This window comes from Anser brachyrhynchus, assembly GCF_964034855.1.
Source record: "Anser brachyrhynchus genome assembly, chromosome: 3".
Taxonomy (NCBI): domain Eukaryota; kingdom Metazoa; phylum Chordata; class Aves; order Anseriformes; family Anatidae; genus Anser; species Anser brachyrhynchus.
In genome coordinates this window covers 83,328,367-83,350,523 of record NC_137696.1, presented here as the reverse complement: position 1 = coordinate 83,350,523, position 22,157 = coordinate 83,328,367, and the positions used below count along the sequence as shown (strand labels likewise).

Genomic DNA, 22,157 nt, shown 5'->3' with positions numbered 1-22,157 from the left:
AGGCTACCTCACTTTAATTTTTCAGCATTTTTATAGCAGAGTTCTGAAGCTGGGCTGGGCTCTGCAGCAACTTGTGTGTTGCTGCAAGTGCCTGCCAGTGGAAAGCCAACTTACTGGAGCAGGGCTGTGGCATGGAGCTGTTTCACACAGATTTTCTTCTCAGTCTCTGCAAGCTGGTGAAGTCTTAAATCTTAGAACCGTTGGATGCAATAGACGCTTTCTATATTTTGCAGTCCTCATTAGTATCTTCCTACACAACCACAGGAGAAGTTAATGCTGTTATTCTGTGGGTGTACTAAAGCTGAAAACCCCTTCTTCTCCAACCACCTGAGTGATTTACTTGGGCAGTGTGTCACTTCCAGGTTCAGCGAGTAGGACTGACATACCGTGAGAAGTATCCAAAGAGAGGCAAGACTGCTGAAGAACTAAAAACATGATCTATATCTTGCACTCGCAAAGGGTACATAGGTGGTTTTAGGATGTTTTAAAGCTATAAAAATAGCTGTTTTTCTTTTGGATGCTTCTTCAGGGTTTCATGCATTCCACTTCATTTGTACAAGGAGAAGCCCATCACAATACACATGCTTTTGCCTTTTACATTGCACATTATGCTTGTTAGAAGTTTTATAGGAAATATCTTACTTTAAAAAAAATCAGTTTCTTCATTGTCAGCAGTGCCATTTTTTGCACCTTGTTAACAACTTCATTTCAGTAGCCTGAAATGCAGTATTGGCTAGTTGAATTCTTGTCATTGTAGGCCTTCATCTAACAAAAGGTTGTATTTAAGCAGTAGAACCTCTATATTTGAGTGTCCTGAACAGCTTTATGTTGTTGGTAAATGCTGTAAAATGCTGCTGGTTGCTTATCTTTGGCAGAAGTTAATCTGCCTAAGTTAACCTGTATTCAAACTTAGACATCTAAAACCAGGCTGAGTCCCAATCCAGTCTTACTGGATGACCTAGTGTGCAAGTGACCAATGAATTAAACTGCCTCTCCGTTTAACAGGTAAAGCCTCAAAAGAAAGAGATACCCTTAGCAGCATTGGGTGAGAATGAAGAATGGCCCACTGTGTCCGATTGTTGACTACTTGCTTTAGCAGTAGCTGTTTGTGGTGCCTGGAGAAAAAGAGTAAGAACGGGCTAAACTTAATGTGTCCCTGAGAAATCCCATGTGTGCTTAGCTTGGGCATTTCCAGAGCAGGGTGTGATTTCTGTCTGTTCAGTAACCCTAAAAAAGTGTCTCATCCAAGCTTTTACCCTGTTTCCCATTGAGGCTGTGCAAGAAATGTTGTCCACTGTGTGCTCTGACAAGCGACCACTTCATTATTGTGAAGAAATACTTTTTGTTTGTTCTGAATCTGATTTCTACCAGTTTCATTTCATTTCTCTGGTTATTCTGTTGGAAAAGACAACAAACTGTCAGTTCCTAGGTGTTCTTCTCATGGCACTCAATCATCATCTCTCTTTCAGTTTGGAGGCTTCTAATTTTCTCAGATATTACTCAAATGGAAGCCGTTCCATATTCTTGGTCATTCTTTGGATCTTCTCTAGTATATCTTTCGTGAGATTTGTGTTAGGCGAAGCATAGACTTCTGCCTGGGCACAGGGTTGTTTTCTGTTTTGTTCTCTCTCAACTAAAAAAAAAAAAAGTCTTAAGTTTTTTGATTGCTTTTTAAAACTTTTTTTTTTCTTTAACCGTTGCGTACTGAACTGACACCTTAAAGAAACTCTCATACTGCAAGACTTCTCTTTTGAGCTGTAATGTTCAGGAGGGACACCATCACTTTCAAATTTAGGATGTTTTTTCTCATGTGGATCACTCTACATTGAATTTTAGCCCAATCACTCATCTCATGCAATACTTTCACAGTTTATCACATTTTGCCTGTGCCCTTACTAATTGGAATAGCTTTGTCTCAACGGATGCTGTAGCTGTATTGGTCTCACCCTTTTCCAGATTGTCTCTGGATATGTTAAATATGCAAGACTGACGTGCTCCACTGGAATCATCATTCCCCTGTAAAAACTGGCCAGCTATTTTATTTTATTTTACTTTACTTTATTTTACTTTACTTTATTTTACTTTATTTATTTTATTATTATTTTATTATTATTCTATTTTATTTTAATTTTCCCCTCCCCATCTTCAATCACTCTTTTATCCAGGCAAAGACCTCTCTTTTTCTTTCCTCTCTTGGATATTTTGTTTTAAAGGCCTTTGAAGAACTTCGGATTCACAAAAAAGATTTTGACGCTTTGTGGAAAAGTAATGGTTAGACCCCAGTATAACATTCTCTTCATCAGTAGACTATAGCTGTTACTTTTACATGTATAAAAGCAATTTTACATGTGTGTGTATGTGTGCGCAAAACTCAAAATCTAGTAAACCATTTACCATTTCAGCTGTGTGGAGCATTCTCAGCTCCATGTATGCAAGGAGCATGGATGAAATAAGAATGTGGTCTTCCAAGATTTACAGAGTACCAGCTATAAAAGCAAGCAACAACTGTACGTAAAGCTCATTTGAAAGCAATATTACTAGATATTTAGATACCTTACAAAATATCTGTGTTTTTAGAAGCGCTCATACCTGGTACTGAAGTACCTGCCCTTCCAGAATTTGATTTCAACACAAAAGGAGTAGATATCAAGCCTGTGGAATTTTTGGGAATAATTAAATTGGCATCATTGGGGTTTGTTACTTTAGAGGGGTTTTGTTTGTCAGAGGTGAAGGAAAAGTCAAAAATTAAATGAGAACAGCCAAATGTAGACTACTAAAAATAAAATGAAGAGATGAGTTTGTAGAGGCATTTGTTCCAGAGGAGATAGCTGATCAAGGGCAGAGCTCAGCTGATGATGAAAGTTACTGTGAGAAATGACTGTAATATTAGCAAAAACTTGGTTAGTCAAGACGTTCTTCTTCTATTTAGCAAATAGCGGATGCTTAATTGCTGTTGTAGGTTTTCTCAGTAAAAGGATATGGAAAACCAAAGAAAAAATTGGTCATTGAGCTGGCTTTGTTTTCTAGGCTTTGTATCAAATAGCTTAATAAAGATACCAGTGGGTATTAGGTGTGGTACTTTAGCAAAGTTATACTGTGATCATTATGGAAAATAGTTTTATAGTCATAATGGAAAACAAGATTTTTTGAAAGATATAAACTGTTTCTAGTTCAACCCTTCATAAAATGGGCTGGATATGAAAGGTATCTGGCACAAACCTTCATAAAATGAACCATTTCAAATTGCAGCGTTAGGCTTCTCACATAACAAGTATGCTTTTGCAGTTAAGCTGCAGAATAGGAGATAATTGTTGCAGTTTACTATTGGTTGGTACCTTTGGATTTCAGTGTGTAATGACATTTACGTCACATAATGACTAGCTTCTTAGAAGCTAATTATAATAACTAGGATTATGTTATTGCAATTCTGCTAAATGAAACTTTGCCATACAACTATTTAGTTATGACTTACATACCGTGAGGTGAGAAACTTCTTGTCTTGCTATGTTGAGTTTGCTTTTAAAAGTAGCCTTCTTAAAGGTGTCAACACTTTCTCTTTTTCTTTCTCCGCCCCCCCCCCCCCCCCCCCCCCCAAAAATATAAAGAAGGTTTGCCTCCTGGAATGAAAAGTGTTGTGGTAAAGTGCTAGCTCAAGAGCTGACTTTTATTCCAGTTTTATTTTGAGCTTGGTTTTGATATCACTTGCTAAAATCATCAAAGGAACAATAGGCTTATGCATTCACTGGGAAGCATTACACCAATTTAAGCCAAAATTTGCAAATGTGACTCATACTTCTCTGTGCTTGACTGGAGATGCTGTAAAAAAATATCTGTTTTTAGTTATGCTGCTCTCTTTATATTCCAGAAGGCAGGCCTATTTAAGAGTGACTATTGTTAGGACAGGCTGTACGTTAATGCAAATTTCTGCAATGTATTGCATGGCATGGTCCTTGCAATTCAGTTTTCTTTCTTCTGCCACAGTGAAAGTGATTTTGGCATTCAGAATCACCTGTAGTGACTCATTTCTTTTGCAACAGTGAAACTAAGGGTACTGTAGCTGTGGTAGTTCACTTATTATTATTATTATTTATTATTTATTATTATTATGATATGGGATTGCACATAATTGTAGAATTATTGTTTCTGAAACATAACTTAGGCTACTTTTGAACATAGGCCTTTTTAGTGATGAAATCATTAGCAATTCATCAGGAATAGTAAGCAATGATCTGTCCTTTTAACTTCTATCTCAAATTATGTTTGTGCATTTAAACAGAAGTTTGGAGAAGTCATGTTACACTGGCTATTAAAAGTATGATCATCAAAATATGTACTATATTTAATGTATATTCAATCAAGAATTTAACTTGTTAGCAAGAAAATGCTTCTCTAGTTGTTTATTTTGACTGAAAGTAATAGACCCTGTGCCTTGTTACAGTCAAGAAAATTACTTTGCTCTTGCTGGGTGGCTCCCAACGAATGTGCACAAATCATATTCTTAGCTCTTCTAAACAGCAGTGCAGCTCTTTACTTCCATTTATTTTACTTGTTTCTAAAGCTACTAAGTGGTATCTCTGCATTAAAAGTGCAATGCAACAAGTGCATAACATAAATGATTGATTCGGTATGCTCTTAGGTGCTGTATATCACTGTCTGACACTGATGTACTGAAAGAAATGGCAAAAGTTCAAAGGAATTTGCTAACAGTAATGCAAGCCTTCGGTACTGTGCATAAAATTGTATATTGTTCAGTTTCTCCTGTGTTTCTTTTCATCTCTTTAACCATATAGTCCCTTAAACTGGGAATGAGAGCTGACCTTTTCATTTTACAGGATTTATTTTAGTTGAATGGCAAATGCTTAAAAAACAATATTTAGATAGATTTCATTGAGCAGATGTATTACTGCAGGCTCAGTTATCAATGATTGACATTATGTGACATTTTCTCTGAGAGTTTATACAGAACTTGTTCAGAAGAATCATGTAATAAGCCTCTTAATCATATTTCGTGTAGTTGGTATTGATGGATATGTTTTTTCAGTGTGCAGGAGACTCCAGAGGACATGGCTTATGATTGATTTAGGACAGACAGGCTTAAAATGGGAGGAAAACAAAACAAAATTATCATGTTAGTTATGAGAAGAACAAACCATGTTTTTACATGCAGTGAGGAAATATTTACATATTAAATTGATTATTTAGATAAGTGTATGTTACATATCTAGAATGTGGTTAATATTTGATGCAGACTGTCATCTGTCAAAGTAGTACCTTGATTCTTGTTTATTCAGTCTGATTTTTTTATTATTATAGGTAAAAACAGCAAAGAAGAAACAATATTGCTTATGTAATGAAGAATTAGAACATGGAAGTTAAGAACAACTAAAGGTTAATACTACAAAGGGGATTAAAAAGATTATGAGTTATTTATTTAATATTACTGTTACGCGAACATTGAGGTGATATTTTTAGTACAAACTGCAAAGGAGAAAGTTTTGGCCTGACAGACTTTATAGTCCAAACAGATGTGTCTCAGGACTGGATATTTACAAATTTGAGCAACCCATATAAAGATAAGGTTAGGTACCAAATCAGGAAGAATTTAAGACTGTAAATTGTTCCATTGATGCTGGTAAGATTCCACAGACTTAAAATTACACATGCAATAAAAAATACTGAAGTATCACATCATAACTGAGTTCCCTGAGCAGTGTAGAAAATTGATTCAAGATCTCTTAAGTGCTAGTTTACTTTCTTAATAGCTTTTATGATGCATCAGAGAAGTACAATCAATTTCCTGATAAGAAAAAGATGTAAAACAGATGAACATAGAAGTAAATGAATATGTTGTGGGAAGTGAATCTGAATAAAGCACTGCATTTACTGAAAATGCCTATCTATTTTAAAATATTTTAAAGAAGAACTCAAGCAATATCATTGTGGAATTGTGGAGGCAGAAATTTGAGATGATAATTCTGCTCTTTTAAAACAGTAAACCAGTATTGGATAGTGTTACTTACCTTAAAAATTCAGTGCAAGAAGATAAATAGGTAACCTTGACAATGACACTCATAATAGTTGTTTACCAATTAGCTTGCTTGAAAGACAGAATAGATGTTCACTCATTTTCAGAATTGTCCTGTTTTCTTCAGGTCTAACAACTACATATTAGTTTTTTTATTTTCTTCAGATGTATTTCTGAATTGGGTGGAAGAAGTTAGTTATGGAGGTAATATGACTACCAAATAAGCTGCTTGTTTCATTTTGAATCTTAGCTGTAGAGTTCAGTAATAAAGATGGCATGCTTACGGTTTAATTTATGCAAAGAATGGTAGGATTTTTTTTTCCTGTAACTTTTGACCAGAGTTCTTAAAATATAGCTGATAATTTTTCAGGGAAAGTAGGAGCAATTATTTATTTACTTATTTTTAACAGAGTACTCTGTACTTAAGAGATGAGTAAGCTCATGTGCACAGAGGCTAACTTGCTGCTAGTTCATCTTGACATCCTGTGTGTTCATCTTTTTTGAGTGTGTTGCAATGAAAGGAACTACAAGAATGCTAGTTCACTCTGTGCCAACTTTCCACTCTCCCTATCTGGTTGTGATTGTGAGGAAGGTATACCCTTTACAGTAGAGCATATGTCAGATTTCTGGACACAAGAGCAACAGCTGAAGGTAAAGGCAGGCTCTGGTACCGCAGTTGCAAAAGCTCTAACTGCCAGTTAGAGTCAAGGATGAAAGATAACAGGGTAAGCTGAGTGGGAGATACTTGTATTGTGCTGTGTGAAGCAAGCCTGGACTTGCTGAAACCCTATGAACACCCTGGGAATGCAGCTTCTAATTCAGATGTTTCTGAAGAATCCCGGGATTACTGTGTTTGCTGCCTGACTGATAACACCGTGGTTGAGCAAGAGTTTGTGCAGTTCAGAGCTATGTGTTAGTGGGGGGGATCCAAGTGTTCTTCAGCTGTTGTAGTAGACGTAGGACTAGGGCTGCTGATAGTTATCAAAACTATGTTTGAGAACAGCAAAGTGGAATGGAAATACTCTTTTTTTGGGTTACTGTAGATTAGCTCAGTTCACTCTGTTTTTTTGAAAGCTTAGGTTTATTTTAAGTTGCTTTTAGAGATGAATCAAAGAAAAATAAAGATTTCAGTCACTTCACATTCTTGCTGAGGGAGCTTTGAGATATTTCAGAGGTTATTGTTATGCAATGGAACAGTTTACTTTATTCCTGGAAGAGCCAGGGCATTTCTTGAAGGCAGTAATTTAGATGTTTGTTTGCTCATCTCCCATTTGGAATGTATCACAAAAGTTGGTTGGGGCTGATGTAGCTGAAACAAGGGATAAGCATAAGAAGGTCAAGGCAGGGAAACGGAGGGCATTATGTATGGATTCAGCCTGTCATAATTGGCAGTCTGCAACTATTTTTAAAGAGCTACTTACCCCTAAGGCTTTTGAACTAGAAATGACTTACACAAATTCAGGTAAGTGAAAGAGAACTCAGGTTCTTTATGTATAATTATATACGTACAATTTGTCACATGAAACACACTTAAAGGTGCAAACATTTTTCAGTTTCTCCTTCCTGTTATGGTTTGTAGTTTTCATTCCAGAAATACTCATCTTAAGAAAACAGAAGAAATTCTAAAGATGAATATAACGAAAGGAAGCAATTAACTTCTGTTTCTTCAGCTTTCATTCCTCAGTTCAGTCAACCCATTACTTAGGATTAAAGTTTTCACCTATTTTAGGTATCTAGGCTAAGCTAAGTGTTTAGGCTTCCTCTACAGTTACAGAGTAGAAAGGATACTTGATACAGCCTCACCTTGAATATTGAGTGTAGTTCTGGGCTCCACAATATAAAAGGATAGTAAGATATTTCATCACACTAAGTCATGTAAATGGGTGTCTAAACATATCTATTTCTATCTATTGATTATCCACAAAACACTTTCACTTAATTTTGTTATACAGCTGCCTATCTTTACATACTGTTATTACAGGCCTCAATGACAATTTGTTCTCCTATTCTCTCAAGTTTCCAGTATTTTACCAATTTTCTTTCTATCCAGTATTTACACAGCATATCATTGCTCATTTAATGACATTTTTACTTTCCTTTAAACACTTCTTAAATATTAAACAAGTTTTCTTCAGATTTAAATTAGCACCTAATGGTTTTCAATGTCTTTCAAATATATTCCTGTAATTTATTTGAACTTGTATCAGTGTTCAAATTGTACATGCATGTATATATTAAACTCCCATCAGAAAGCTTATAAAAGCTGAAGAATTCCAGTTTTTTTCTACCTAGGTCACTAGTAGTAAGTCACTTAAAATTTTGGTCACCATTCTTTTCAAGTATAACAATTTATTCTTTTTATATTTGTTTACTTGTCTCCTGAGACTGTATGTGTTTTATAATTCTGTTTCTGTCCTTTAAAAGGACACTGGGTTGCATGGAATTCACTGAAAGTGTTTACTTGTGTAAAATATTGTACAACGTGATTAAGTTGTTTTCTGACGATTTACTGCTTGCTAAGCCTGCCAAGGCTATAAGATTGATGTGTACAAATGGGGACAAGCTCATTACTGTCACAGATATGGATCATCTGAGTAAGTAAGAAAGTGACTCGAAGGCAAGGAGCAATTTTGTACCTCACTCTTTCTGACAGCAAGCAATTTGTATTTGGGGGATTTTTAATATTCTTTTCATGTTTCTGTATTCCTAAAGTTGTATTTTGTGAAGGAGTCTGTACCTGTTGTTGCAGAGCTGCATGACTGATTAAAAAATCAATGAATCTAGACACTTTTTGTCTAATTTATTACAGTTAAATTAAAAAAAGTATACATTATTATTCTGATTTGGTGGTGTTTCACACCCATCTTGCATTTTGCTTTTAAAATCTAAGCAGCTGCAAAAGCTGAGCATGGGAAGTTAGAACCAATGACTGTGCTATGCATCATTTACTCAGGCTGTTCTGCCCAGTTACATCAGATCTGATCACATCTTTACCTGTTGTTGTGTTGCATTCAGTGTTAAGCTCTTGTCTTATTTTGTGTTCTGTGTAAACAGCTCCGTAAAGGTGCCTTTGGCTTCTGAGGGCAAACCAGTGAAACTGCAAGGTGCTGTGTATTAAAGGCCAACCAACTTGCTATGCATCTTCAAAGTCAGATTTTCAAGAGTCAGAGAGCTGCTTTTGTCAAATACAGTTTGATTATTTTTATCCAAGGATTGTGCTCTTCATTTTCATTTTCCTCTCAGAAGTTCGCTAGCTCTGATTCTGTTTCAGGCCTAGATTAGAAGAAGAATGGAGGGCTGTTTCCTCCCCTCTTTCTCTTTTTATGGGTAATGAAGCGTCTGCCTGCTTCACAGAAATGAAGTTTGTAGCTAGCTACATCCTAGTTTGCAGCATCTCAAACAAATGTGAGCTCAGGTGGAGACATTTGTGACTGGGTGGGTATATGCTGATCCCTGAATTCTAGAGCACTTGTCACAGAATGGCAGGAGGATTATCTTCACTTTTCTTTTGGGGAATGGATTTAGTTCATTAAAATCTTGACTAAAGAAAGCAGAATTTAAGCAATCACTTTATTTTCCACAATGTTCTCTCAATGACTGATTGGATATCAGAGCAAGACCTGTAGATTTAAAGGAACTGGAAGAAAAGATGGGTCCTCTAATCAGTTGTCTTTGTTGTAAAAAAGGGAACTGCAGTTGACATATTGGCAATTTGGGTGCTGCCCACACTCATGACCATCTTGGAGGAAAAAAGGCATTTTCAAAGAAGGCTTTATTTTGTCTAAGCAGAGGTATTTTAGAGCAAAGTATGAAACATTAGCATTGTTGAATTATATGAATAACTTATAATAATTAACATTTCATGTTTAGCCAAAATTGGTAACTTTTCTGGTAAGTTTGATTTTGAATTACGCACTTGTCTAAAGATTTTATATATCATTATTTTTCTTGTCTGTCACTTGTACAACTACCTGAGATGTTTTTCTTATTGCCTTGTTTTTAATGTAACTGAAAGAAAAATAAAGTAGGCTACTAGCTTTGCATTAAAAGAAGGACTGATGGATCTATTTAAGTGCAGAGAACTTCAGAGCATTTTCAGAGATGCATCTGAAATCTGAGTTTGACAGCCCAACCATAACTCATTCTCTAGGTATTGGAGAAGTCTTAAGCCAGAATTTAATGACCAATGTATTTCTACAGTTAAAAGCATAACAATCAAGTACAGCAGCCTGAATTAAAGACTGGGTTTCTAAGCTCAAATTCTGCCAATGGTCAAGCAGATATTTTTTCATGCCAGATTAAACTGTCAGGCTGAGAAGGAAATTTGCCTGCTGGTAAGGACACTGAGGATCATCAAGCAGAGTTCGGTTCTCCTGTGTAGGAGACTACTTTCCTGGTGGCTAATTCAGTTCAGCCGAATGTGGACTGTCTGAGGACCATTGCAGACCTTATCTTGCGGTTAAATGCTTTGGCGTTGCTCCCTGAAAAATAAATGTTACTGAATGTCAAAAACTGCCAGAGAATGCTTAGAGGGTCGCCATGAGAGAAAATGAGCTCTGTGTAGCAGATGGCACATAAAGCTGCAGCCCTGTGGCTTACTGGCAGCTACAGTTCTGATAGCACGCGGCTCTATTAGACTCTGCCTGCGCTAGTACTTTAGATGGATAAAGGCTTGTTTTCTGTCCCTAAATGCAACTGGTGCAGCGTGGCTTAGGTCCTTGTGACTAAACCTCCTCCCCTCTGCAAACATCTCGGCCTTATCCCTTTGGAACAGCCACGGCTTGAGGTACTGCGTGGACTGAGGCCTGGGCATTGCCTCAGAGGGCTCTGGCTGGCAGGGGCCAGAGCCGCGCCGAAGGCCGTGTTCGTGAGGCACGGTGGGCGATTACACCTCGGTCCCTGTGACATCCCCTTGAGTTCACTAGTTTAGGCGTAGTAATATGCCACGCGTAAGGACTGTGCTAGAATCGTTGTGGTACTGTAGAATAGTTTGTAAATGTTAATCTAGTAAGACTACAATGAAAACCTGTATTAGTTCATCACTGAAGTGATTCCTTGTCTACAGATGAGATTCATGTAAGTGTTCCTCTGTACCTGAAAGCTTATCCCATTGTGAGACATTCAGTCTTTGATCAGAATAGAAACTTTATGAAGTAACGATGCTCTTTAGATGGTTCCCATGTTCAGGCAATTGCTGTAGTACAGCCAGAGAAAGCAGAGCATGCGGCACCTTGTACCTTGCAGGCATTTGCAGGCTTTCTGCAGGCACTGCATGAAGAATCTGGTTGTAATGAAGGTGTGCAAATCCACCCCATGAGAGCTGTGTAGGCAGGTGGTGTTGTTAGACTTTACCCTCTTTATTCAGGAGTTGGTGTGACAAAGGAGTATTATCCAAAAAAGTGTATTTAGTAATGAATATCTGAGATGACAAGTTTGTTTTCATAGCGAGGGAAGTACCTATGCATACAGTGACACAATTTTTTCACTTTCAATGGCATCAGTGCAAAAGGCATTCTTAGAAGAAGAGTATTCTGAAGCTCTTAAAAGCTCAAGATATTTCTGAATTTTGGAATATATCTTAGCAAAAATAAATGTGAATGATTTTTTTTTTCTTCTAGTTCCAGTCCAGATGTATGCTGACATACAGGATCTAGCTTGTGTACTTCACATTATTTAACATTCATTAACTTTTTTAAACTATGTATTGTTGCCATTGCTTTTGTCTTACACACAGATTAAATCAAAACATGACCTGCCGCAACACTTCTCTGTGCTAACTGGTCATATTGCTACTTAATAGAATTAGCAACAGCTGATGCATGAAATGTTTGGTACAGCATTATTAGCGGTAGTGTAAATTCACTCTTGTGCAAGAATTTAAACACTTTCCCTGATTTCTCCAAGGCAGGATATACTCTGTAACTGTACATTCAAAAGTTTAAGGACACATTGATAATACATCAAAGCATATGGAGTGTATAAATCTGACTATAAGAAAATAGTTGTTCATTGGTGTGGTGCTTAGAAAACATTCTATTTTTTTATGGAAAAACCCATATTTTAATGAAAAATATCAGAACTCCTAACCATGACAGTTGTGAGTAGTAACACAACACAAAACTACTGGTAACATGCTCGTGCTTAACAAATACTTTTGAAAGGCTTAGTGTAGGTAAAATGACATTAAATATTCCTCTTTTAGGTATCTGGTGTGATTTTTATTTTTTTTTTTGTCTCAAGTCTTGCATTGCACTTCTGGTTGTCATATACTGTGATTTAAAGTCACTTTACTATGTGAAGTTTATCCTTTTTGGTGAGAGCATGATTTATGCTGTGATAGTTATGCCCAACAGTGAATCTGTTTATGCCTAATATTGTAGGAAATTCTGTAGTTACTCCATTTTACCATATTGTAACAGATAATTTAGGAAATAGATATGCAGCCCTTCCCATTGGCCACTGAAATTTTTCCCTACTCAAAGTGTAACAAGTTTAAGTGTTAGAAATGTTTCTATCTCACAACATTCACCAAGCATCCCCAGTGACGCCAAGCAGAAAATAAACAGAAAAAATACCTATCAACTGTGCTGACAACGTATTACATACAGTCTCTGGATAGCTGGTGCCACATCACAGGTCATAGACTTAACAGAATGTGTTTACAAATAATATCTTTTTCAACACTCAAGTATGTGATATTAGTAGCTCCAACAGCAGCATAGACATACATGATAAATAATCCAGAGTGGGTGCAAATTTGAACATACAGACAATTAAATGTGAACTGGAAGAACATCTTAACCAGAAGAATATCTCAAGTACTGAACTTCAGAAAGAGCTCCTCGGGCATAGTTTTTTATATCTTAAATTTGAACCCTTAAATACAATGGAAATGGGAGTTAAGACCTTGAAAAGCTGTGCTTCTGGATATAATCATATCAGCATATTAACCTGGACCAGAAATTCACTTGTAAAGTGTTTTTTTTTATTGTCCCTGTTAATTACTTTTGGATGAAACTAAACCATCATGCTACAGGTGCTGGTGGGTACAGACAATGGTTAATCTGACGTAAGCAATCAAAAAAACACATTTGGCATGAACTTAGGTTCTTGGAAGGAACTTCTTTGTTCTACGAATCCACTCCATTGTAGCACACTACTGATGAACATAAACATAACCCCTGTTGTTCAAAGAGCAGCAACCCGGGTTTAGTGCAAGGGAGAAATTTGTAATGGGAGAGAGTTACAAGGTTACACTCTATAAAAAAAAGATTGAAGCTTATTTGTCCCACAGAAATAAGGTGGAAGTTGAACTGGAAGAGGCACACTGGAACAGTTAGTTGTAAGCCCTTGACTTGAGCTATAACATCAAAGCTTGGAGCAGCATCCAAGAAGTGATTGATATGTCTTAAATTTCTAGTTCAGAAGTGTACGTGACACATTCTGGCTTTTAGTTAGGACATTGTTTTTTGTTGTTGTTGTGTTTGTTTGTTTGTTTTTGTTTAGTTGTAGTTGTTTGACTAAAAACCTTGGATCAAGCCTCGTTGGCTCAACTTGAGAACTAGGAAGGTGTCCAGTAGCTATATTCAGAGTAGGCTTGCATTTATATCTGATTTGCTGTAGCTCTTTCCAAAACCCTGGGGATAAGCATTAGTAAATCAGTATTTTCTTTATTTTTCCATTGAGCCTGTCCAGTATGCAGAGGATGTCTTTGGATGAAACTGACGGCTATTGGCATTGTCTCTATGCAATTAACAAATGCAAATGAAGCATTATTTTCAGATATGCTGGAAGGCACTGCATCCCAAAAAGTGTTTAAGGGTCTCGGATGCAGGGCAGGGCTTTGCCCATGTTTGTTGCGTGGCTAGTTGTCAACTGGTGCTGCATTTTGGCCTCAAGTTCTCTCTTCCAGACGAAAACTGGAGGTCTGCTTTTACAAGGAGCAGATGGTTGATGGGTTTCTTGCAGCTCCTGGCAAGCCCTGAAGCCTCACAGTAGCTATTAGACTTCACTTGATACATCTAATGACAATGAAATGTCTAACCATGATTACATTTTTAAAGGAATTAGGAAAACGTCTGAACTTGTTATATATATTTTTTTCATGTATACATCTAGGTCTGTTTCACGGCTGTGTCTTACATTAGTGTGATAAACCTTTTAAACTATTTGACATTTCTGGAAGGAGCCCTGTTATCACTGTATTTCAATGAGAACTGCAAAAAGACAAGGACTGGCCATGCGATAAATGTCAAAAATGCTTATCCTGGCTGACTTCCAGGCAACAGATTTATGTCAAATTATGGTATTTTAATGATGAAAAGGCTAACACTTTCAGAAGAAATAGCTTATTTGCAAGAAACTCTCAGTTCTTGAAAGAAGCTGCCTGAGTCTATGTGAATGCCGTGTGATAAACTGTTGGAGAGGATAGGGCTTATTTTTAACTTTAAACTCAGCAGTGCTTGGTGGATAGGTTGCATATACGAAATCCAGTGTGCTTGTTGACTGCCTCAGCTTCTGCAGGTATCAGCTAGAGTAGCCACAAAAGTAGATGAACGTATATAATTCATAGCAAGTGCTCCTTTAGTGGAGTTCTCCAAGGTAAAGTTTGCTAGCCTATGTAGGAGTTTTAACAGCTTTACACAAAACCGACTGGGGCTAAGTTTAGACTCTAGCAATGACAGATGGTAGAACTGTTTAATTTATTTGTTCACAGTTTACTGTCAAAAGACTGAGAATGGTGTATCTTGTTAAATGTGTGGGAGAGTAGCAGAAGTAAAGGTTGCACTTTTGGAAGAGCATTGGACTGTGGAATGGGAGTGACAAGAGGAGGGAAGGAGTGATAATTAGGGACATGCAACAGGAGTGCAGGCTGGCAGGGAAGAGCACGGGGTAAAGATGGGAATTTAAACTTAACAGGGACGGGAAGAAAAAGATTCCTACAGGGATCCAGAGGCTGAGTAGGGTTGCTTCAGTGCAGGGAGGCACTGAAGGCTGATGTCCTGGAAAGTAAGACTGGATGAAGGGACAGCTACCTTTCTCATCGTTACTTGTAGGTAAGTCCAATATAACCCGTACTAGTCCTCGGTGTAGGTTTTATGGGAAGATTAATGTGGTCTGAGAAACTGGGTGAATAAAAAGTAAAGGGAAGTTGGAGATGCAGTCACCTAAACCTACATCCTTACTCCTCTTTCAATAACTTGAGTATTATATTGTTCACATTCCAGTCTGAGGTGATACTTGGAGAGCATTATTTAAAAAAAGATGTGTTAATTGCCTCTTTGTCCCATACAAGTAATTGTGTATGGCTTATTGTCCTTCCTATATATACTGATACTATTCATAATAATAGTTTTTAGTTCTAGTGGTGTTTGTAGGGATTTTTTTCCTAAGTCCATTTTTTTGTTATTTTTATTGAACAATACTTTATTGTGTGACTGTTCCCATTGATTTCACCTAAATTACTTAGGAAGTATATATTCATGGGCCCAAGTGATTTGTTTCATTTTTTTTCAGAACAAGTTTCTGTATTTCTTTATTGAGAAAAGGACTCTTTTGCAATATTGATTGCTATGGGGAAGTATTGAACGCTTGTTATAGATCTCACTCTAACTCACAAGTCAGTTGCTATTTAGAATTCTTTTCCAAGGAAATACAGGAGTTAGCGAAGATGGAAAAATGAGTCCTGTTCTTCCTGGACCTTCACTGGGGTTATTTTTAATTCTTAATAACATTTCTTTTCTTTTCCTAGGCAATGTTCAGTCTCTGCATGGTTGAAAGTGAAGCTGATGAGGTGAATTTGCATGGTGTCACAAGCCTAGGTTTAAAACAAGCCCTGGACTTTGCATATACTGGACAGGTACTGTACAGTTCTTCAAACTGAGAGAGAGAAGTTAAAACAATTTGCAATAATAACAGATCACCCTTAAAGAACTACTATAAATGATTATTATTCACACTGCCCAGTACAAGGTCTTTTGGTTTAACAGATCTTATTTTGGATATACTGCTGTGTCTGTGTGTCTGTATGGTGGTGTGGGGGTGGCTGGGGTGGTGGTTGGTGGTCCCCCTCTCTCCCCGTAAGAGGGATTATCTAATAAATATACTGTTTATGTGCATTGTATCTAGGCAGTGAACCATACAGGACTCCTATGCCCCTTTTATGGTGGTCTGGTTGTTCATAAAAATTAACGTAAGTTGATCTATCTGCTAAATATGGGAGGAAAAACACACTAGGTGCTTTTCTAAAAATAAATATTTATAAACCATTGCTGTGCTTGAAAAATTATAATTGAGGGAAAACGTAGTATTTTACTTTTTGGGCAGATGCAGTCCAAGTCTTTGTAAACGCTTACAGGTAATACACTTTTTTTTTTTTTTTCATGTTTTATGATAGCATGTTACTAGTGTATAAGTCAAAAAAAAACTTTGGAGAATTGGAGAATGTGGAATGATGCTCCTATTCCCACCCCTGTTGCCCTCTCCACAATGATACAAAACAAAACAGCACAAAGAAAACATGTATGTTTCCTGCCATGCCAATGCACAGTATACCTGGTCAGCACTGCTATATGATGCCATCTCAGTTCAGTGAGTTGAGAACTTCTTACGCCCAGCTTGGAGATGCATTGTTTTTGCTGTGCATTTTTAACGCTCTAGATAAACACACGATTTCTGGAATTATTGCTAAAATAATTGAATATGTTAAATTTGAAAAGAAAAGCTTAAATCCATATCTAATTATTCCATATTATCATTATATTATAATATATTATATATATAATGTATAATATATATTATATAATAATAATATTAATATTATTATATTATTTAATTATGGGTTGTACTACGGTATGAGTATCGGACCTTTTTTTTTTTTTCATAGGGAATTAAATAGAAATAAGGGATTTATATGTATTGCCACAAAACAGTTAATAGTTTACAATTGGCCTTAGAGATTAACCCTTGAAATTCTTGTGTTTCTGCTTTTATGGAAAACACAGCTTATTCAAATCTTTCCCTTTGATATTAAAAAGAGAGTGAAAGAAAGACAGAGAGAGAAAAACAGAAAGATACTGTACCATGTTACTGAATTGGCTGAAGGTATCAGTGTATGGCTTGTCATCTGTATGTTTTGTGTTCTCTCACTTGAAAGTTTTGAAAGGTGAATGTTTCCTGTGCTGTTGAGCACCTGTACCATGCTCAAAGTCATTCAAGAGTATGGGCCTATTATTCTGAAAAGAGAAGTCTTATTGCTAAATGGAAGTATTCAAAATACACTTTCTAAAGCCAATTTTAAAAAGATGGGTTGTAATGGACTTGTATCTGACCATTTCTGTCTGCTGTGAATAGAGGTATGCTCCCCTGCTGTTCGGCGAAATTGAAACTTAAGTAAACCTGTGTAAAATACGTTGGGAACCACAAAAGGACAGATTTGTTTTCTTTAAGCCAACAGTCCACCCCACCTTGCTGCTGGGATAGTATCCTCGGCTGCCTAGTAAATAATATGTGCCTTCTATCCTTGATCCTTAGTATTTTGCTAAATCTGCATTCAGTTTGAATGTGTTTTAACTGAAATGTAATCTGTATAAAACAGTGTATTGGAGACATCTGGTGGAAATATTCAATATTGCATGATAGCAATATTTGATGCCTATAGTTGTTTAAAATTATCAAAGTTAAGAAATTTAATTTTTAGCGTGATATTGCAATCTGATATCCATCTCTTATATCCTTGCATTATTTTTTTTTATTTGAAATGTGACTGTGGACTTAAATTACTGATGTTATCGTCCTGTGTACTGAGGCAGACAGTGCTTTATTGTAATAACTGTTGTAAATCTTTTGCTTTTAAGGGAAAATTGATTTTTCAATAGAAGAAAAGATTGTAATACGACTGAAGTTAAATTTAAATAATATAAGAATTCCAACCGAATTAATGCATTACTATGATTCCTTATCATATAACAACAAAGAAATGTTGATATAGAAATGCATAAAAACTCACAAAAGGAATAGTAGCAGAATGCGATGTTGCTGTATCTGCTTTTTCTCAAGAGTAAAGTTGAGACAAAAAACGGATACAATTTCATTAGCTTGTTCTGTGCAGCTAGACTCTCAGTAGTTCTCTAATAATGAAATCTTTGGCAAAAGTGACCTTTCTTCTTACTCAGCTGTTCAGCAGACAATCTACTTAAAACAGGCATACAGCAGGCTTATTTGGAGGGGTATTGCCCCTTTGACAGGCTCTTCCCAGAGTGTTATATGTGATAGCAAAAGATCAAGGCAAAAGTTGAATTTAGTGAGTGAGTGTTGTGATATGCAGCTAATGGTTTCTTATTCCATAATGAATTTGAGGATGCTAAGGTTTCTTGTTTTCTGCATCAAGAGAGAGAGGAACCTCAAATCTGATTTGTTTTCTCTTCCAAATCCACAGTGCCCAAATCCAATGCCTACAAAGATGAAATTCCAGATTCTTGTCAGGATTTGCAGGCATGATTTTTCTTTTGGAATTACGTGTCACTGTCCTAACTGTCCTTCCTAATACAGGATCTTGATCATTTTTTGGTGCTCTTACTGCCATGTCTGTAGTGTCCTAATGAAAGAATGGGGTTTATTTTCCCCCTTTTTCTTAGAAGGAGTTGAATCTACATTGTCTGAAAATAAGAAAACTTTTCTGATTGACTGTAATGTAGTCTAATGGATAGTTCCTTCAGTGTTTTTGGGTGAAGCTGAAAAATGAAGACATACTGAAGTTTGAAATAAAATGTGCCTTAAATACCTTCCCTATTGGATCAGGCATTTTACCATGTACTCCACATATTCACAGTTCAGTGATACAGCTCTTTCCCTTTTGTAGTTGTCTCTCTCCTTTCTTCATAAAAGGGCTTTAGGGTCATTCTCTCATACTTCAAAGTGGCAGCAATGTCAGTAATTGGATTGTTCACCCTTCCTTCTCACAGAGGCATTCTGCAAGTATCAGATGTGTGTTGGAATGGAGGTAGATGAGATACAATCAAGACAGAAATATTTTAGATATTAATATAAGGAAATAGTTCTTGGGGCAGGGCTTGGAATTCATAATTCCTTCTAAGTAAGAGCCTTAACCACTGGGTTAAAGGATTATGGGCACTGTTGTCTGCTCTTTTTGACTTTTTTCTTGTTTTTGTTTTTGAGCTTTAACTCTTCTTTTACCAAGAGGCATAATCAGACATGGAGGAATGGGATAACCCACGATTAAGCCATTTCAGCTGGATGGTGAATCACTCGTCATTACAAGAAAAGCTGCTTTTGATCAGAAGACCATCTCTGGGCCTCTGAAAAGTTTCAGTGCTGAAAACAGAGTCTTAGGAAGTATAAGTCCAGTAGGACTGAATACGTGGCTTAAAGTGAAATTCTGAGGCTCCTCATTTTAGATGGGACTCTTGCATTCCTCCTCATATTCAGGTCCAGCAAACTACATTTTTTTTAATGTTTTATTTAAGTGACACCATCATTTGAGTCATCTGACAGGTGCAGTAGTATAGTTTCAAGAAAGAAGAACCACATGAGAACAGTGGCTTTAATTTGCAGTAGGTGATTGTGATCCTAATTCAACAAAAATACAAATACACAGTTGGAGTTCTATGTATACCGAAATGCTCTGCAGACTCGGATCTCTCTTCTTTGTAATTAAATTCTATCATCTGTCGTTAATCTATGGTAATAAATTATATTTTGCATTTAGGTAGAGTTGTGTTTGAGGACCTCAAAATACATTACAAAATCAAGTAATCACTGACCTTACTTTATTTCTTCAAAAATCATTTCATTCTCTGATGTAAATAACTTTCCAAAAGCCATGTGGGAAACCAGCAGCTCAATGGGCTTAATACATAGTTCTCCTGACCAGTTCCTATTTTCTAACTGGCAGTTGTCCGTTTTCGTTTTCTAAACCATCACATTTTGCTTTTGTATTAATAAAAAGTAAGTTGTCTCCCTGAAGTTATAAAATTATTCAAATTACCAAAGGAGAAAAGAAGGAATCAGAGAGGTAGCCCTAGTATAAGGGCTGTTTTATGTTCGGTTATTTCTCCAAAAACAAATTTTGGTGTTCCTTGTGTTGTGGTATCTTCTTAGATAGCCCAAGATTAGTGCAGCCTTCAAGTCTTTCTACAGAATGTTGAAATGTTTCCATTTCTTGAAATTCACATACAAAGTTGCATTTATAATAATTTGAAAATAGTCTTTAAACTCTTAACTTACTTTTGTGACTTCATGTTTTTGTTACTTACATATTAAAAAAAAAAACAAAAACAACAGCAGCAAATTTTCTTTTACTCACCAAATGTTAACATAGAAGCAGTCTTTATTAAAGGTGATATCAATATATCATTCTAGTTACAAATGTAGAACTTCGTGTTGTTTTCAGATATTTTATGTGCTTGGGTTGCTCTCAATTACTTTAACACATTATCTACATAAGTTCTTTTTATTTAATGGCTTTATTTACCAACTTGTATTCACTTTAAAAAGAAAAAAAAAGAGGAAGAAGAAAAAACCCACCACTACCACCAACAGAAAATTGAATATGTGGTTGTGTAACAGCCATATCACTATATCACTTTACTAATCAGGTTTCATGAATTCATAGGAGTACCATCTGGTGATTTTTTTTTTCAAATTCATACACATGAACCTACAGTTAGTTAAAGTATTATCTTATAGCTCCTTTGTGAAATTGTTTTTTGGTTTTGACGTTTTTTTCTGGTGTTTTTTTTTTTTTTCTTAAATACTTCAGCTAGGTTTATCCTTTAACAGGAAATGTGGAAGAGTGAAAGGTGTTCTCGGTAGTAAAGAAATAGTACATATAAATATTTGTAAGTACAACTGTTTCTCCTGACAATTGCTTTGATTCCTTCATAGAATCATGGCTTTCATCTCTCATCAGAATCTCCCTCCTTTGATAGTGACAGCTTTTCTAGTGATTAGCCAGTATTTTATTTGCCATTTTCAGTTAAGACGGAGGGGAGATGGCTGTCAATATCTTAGCACCTCTTATTCTGCTAATCCTTTCTAGCTCCCTTGTGGATGAGGTATGTTGCAAAGCAGTGTTGTGAGTGGGTGATTTTCCTGGGTAAGTGGCCTCCTGTGTGTTGCAGTTCTACTGGTTGCCTTTTGGAAAAAAAAAATAATGAATTTTAGGGTTCAATTAAACTGCCTGGTGACTACAAATATCCTTGTTCTTTTCTACCAGGCACAACATGCCAAGGTCTTAGAAAAATATATCTGCAGTGGGACTGTGTCTTACAGTAAATGTTTATTTATATCACATAGTTTTCAATGTGATTTCAAAGCCAAAAATATAAATTTGATACTTAGAAGTCAAAAAGGAAGTGTCCAGTGCTATCAGGATGATAATCTTGTTTCTGTGCCTAGCACTAAGGGTACAGCTACTAGGTCTCAGTTCATAATTCAGCTAGAGATTGTCCAGAAGGCTTAGAATAATGTGGACCATAATTACTGACTTTATGTAGTTTTTTAAGACGAGCTTTAACATTTCATGGTATTTGCTCTGGATAGGTATCAAGGTATGGACACGGCTGAAAGTAATCAAAGTATTGAAACACCTCACCAAAGAAAAAGTGAGTTTGCTTGGAGTCTTAGTTCATATGCTAAGCATTTAACACAGACTTTCATAGAGTTTTCTGGAAAAATGCTATGATATGTATCAGAGAAATGCTGGTCATGATTCCTGCTGTCACTGGCTAATGAGACGTCTGGGTTTTGCAGTGAGTATTACCAAACATTACGTTCCCAGGCTTTGGGCAGTTGCCTGCAGGGCACTGGAACATTCTTGCCCCGCTCACGTTTTTTTGAAGCAGCCTCTTCTCAACATGTGGGGAGCCCAAAATTCAGCTGAAACACCAGTGAGCAGAGAGACAGGCAGAAGTGCTAACTGGTTGTGAGTGAAATGCAGTCTAAATTGCTTTAAAAGAAAAGTTACTTTTTTTCGATTGCTCTGAAGCACACAGAATGGTCTCTGGAGGGGAGAAACAAGCGGTGCTTTTGTTAGATGCCTGTCTCGTCTGAAATGCTGATCACTGCAAGGGGAGTCAGGAAGGAATTTTCTCTTGCATCAGGCTGTCAGGAA

General features: G+C 36.5%; 1 protein-coding gene across 16 annotated transcripts in view; it reads left to right on the top strand.

The window, feature by feature from the left end:
* KLHL32 (kelch like family member 32) overlaps nt 1-22,157 on the top strand; it is a 124,315-nt gene that overhangs the window by 37,596 nt on the left and 64,562 nt on the right. For all 16 annotated transcript variants that reach the window (XM_080586469.1, XM_080586473.1, XM_080586470.1 and 13 more), the window contains one exon: nt 15,777-15,884. In XM_080586469.1, the coding sequence (XP_080442595.1) occupies nt 15,777-15,884 (108 nt within the window). The remainder of the gene's footprint in view (nt 1-15,776; nt 15,885-22,157) is intronic.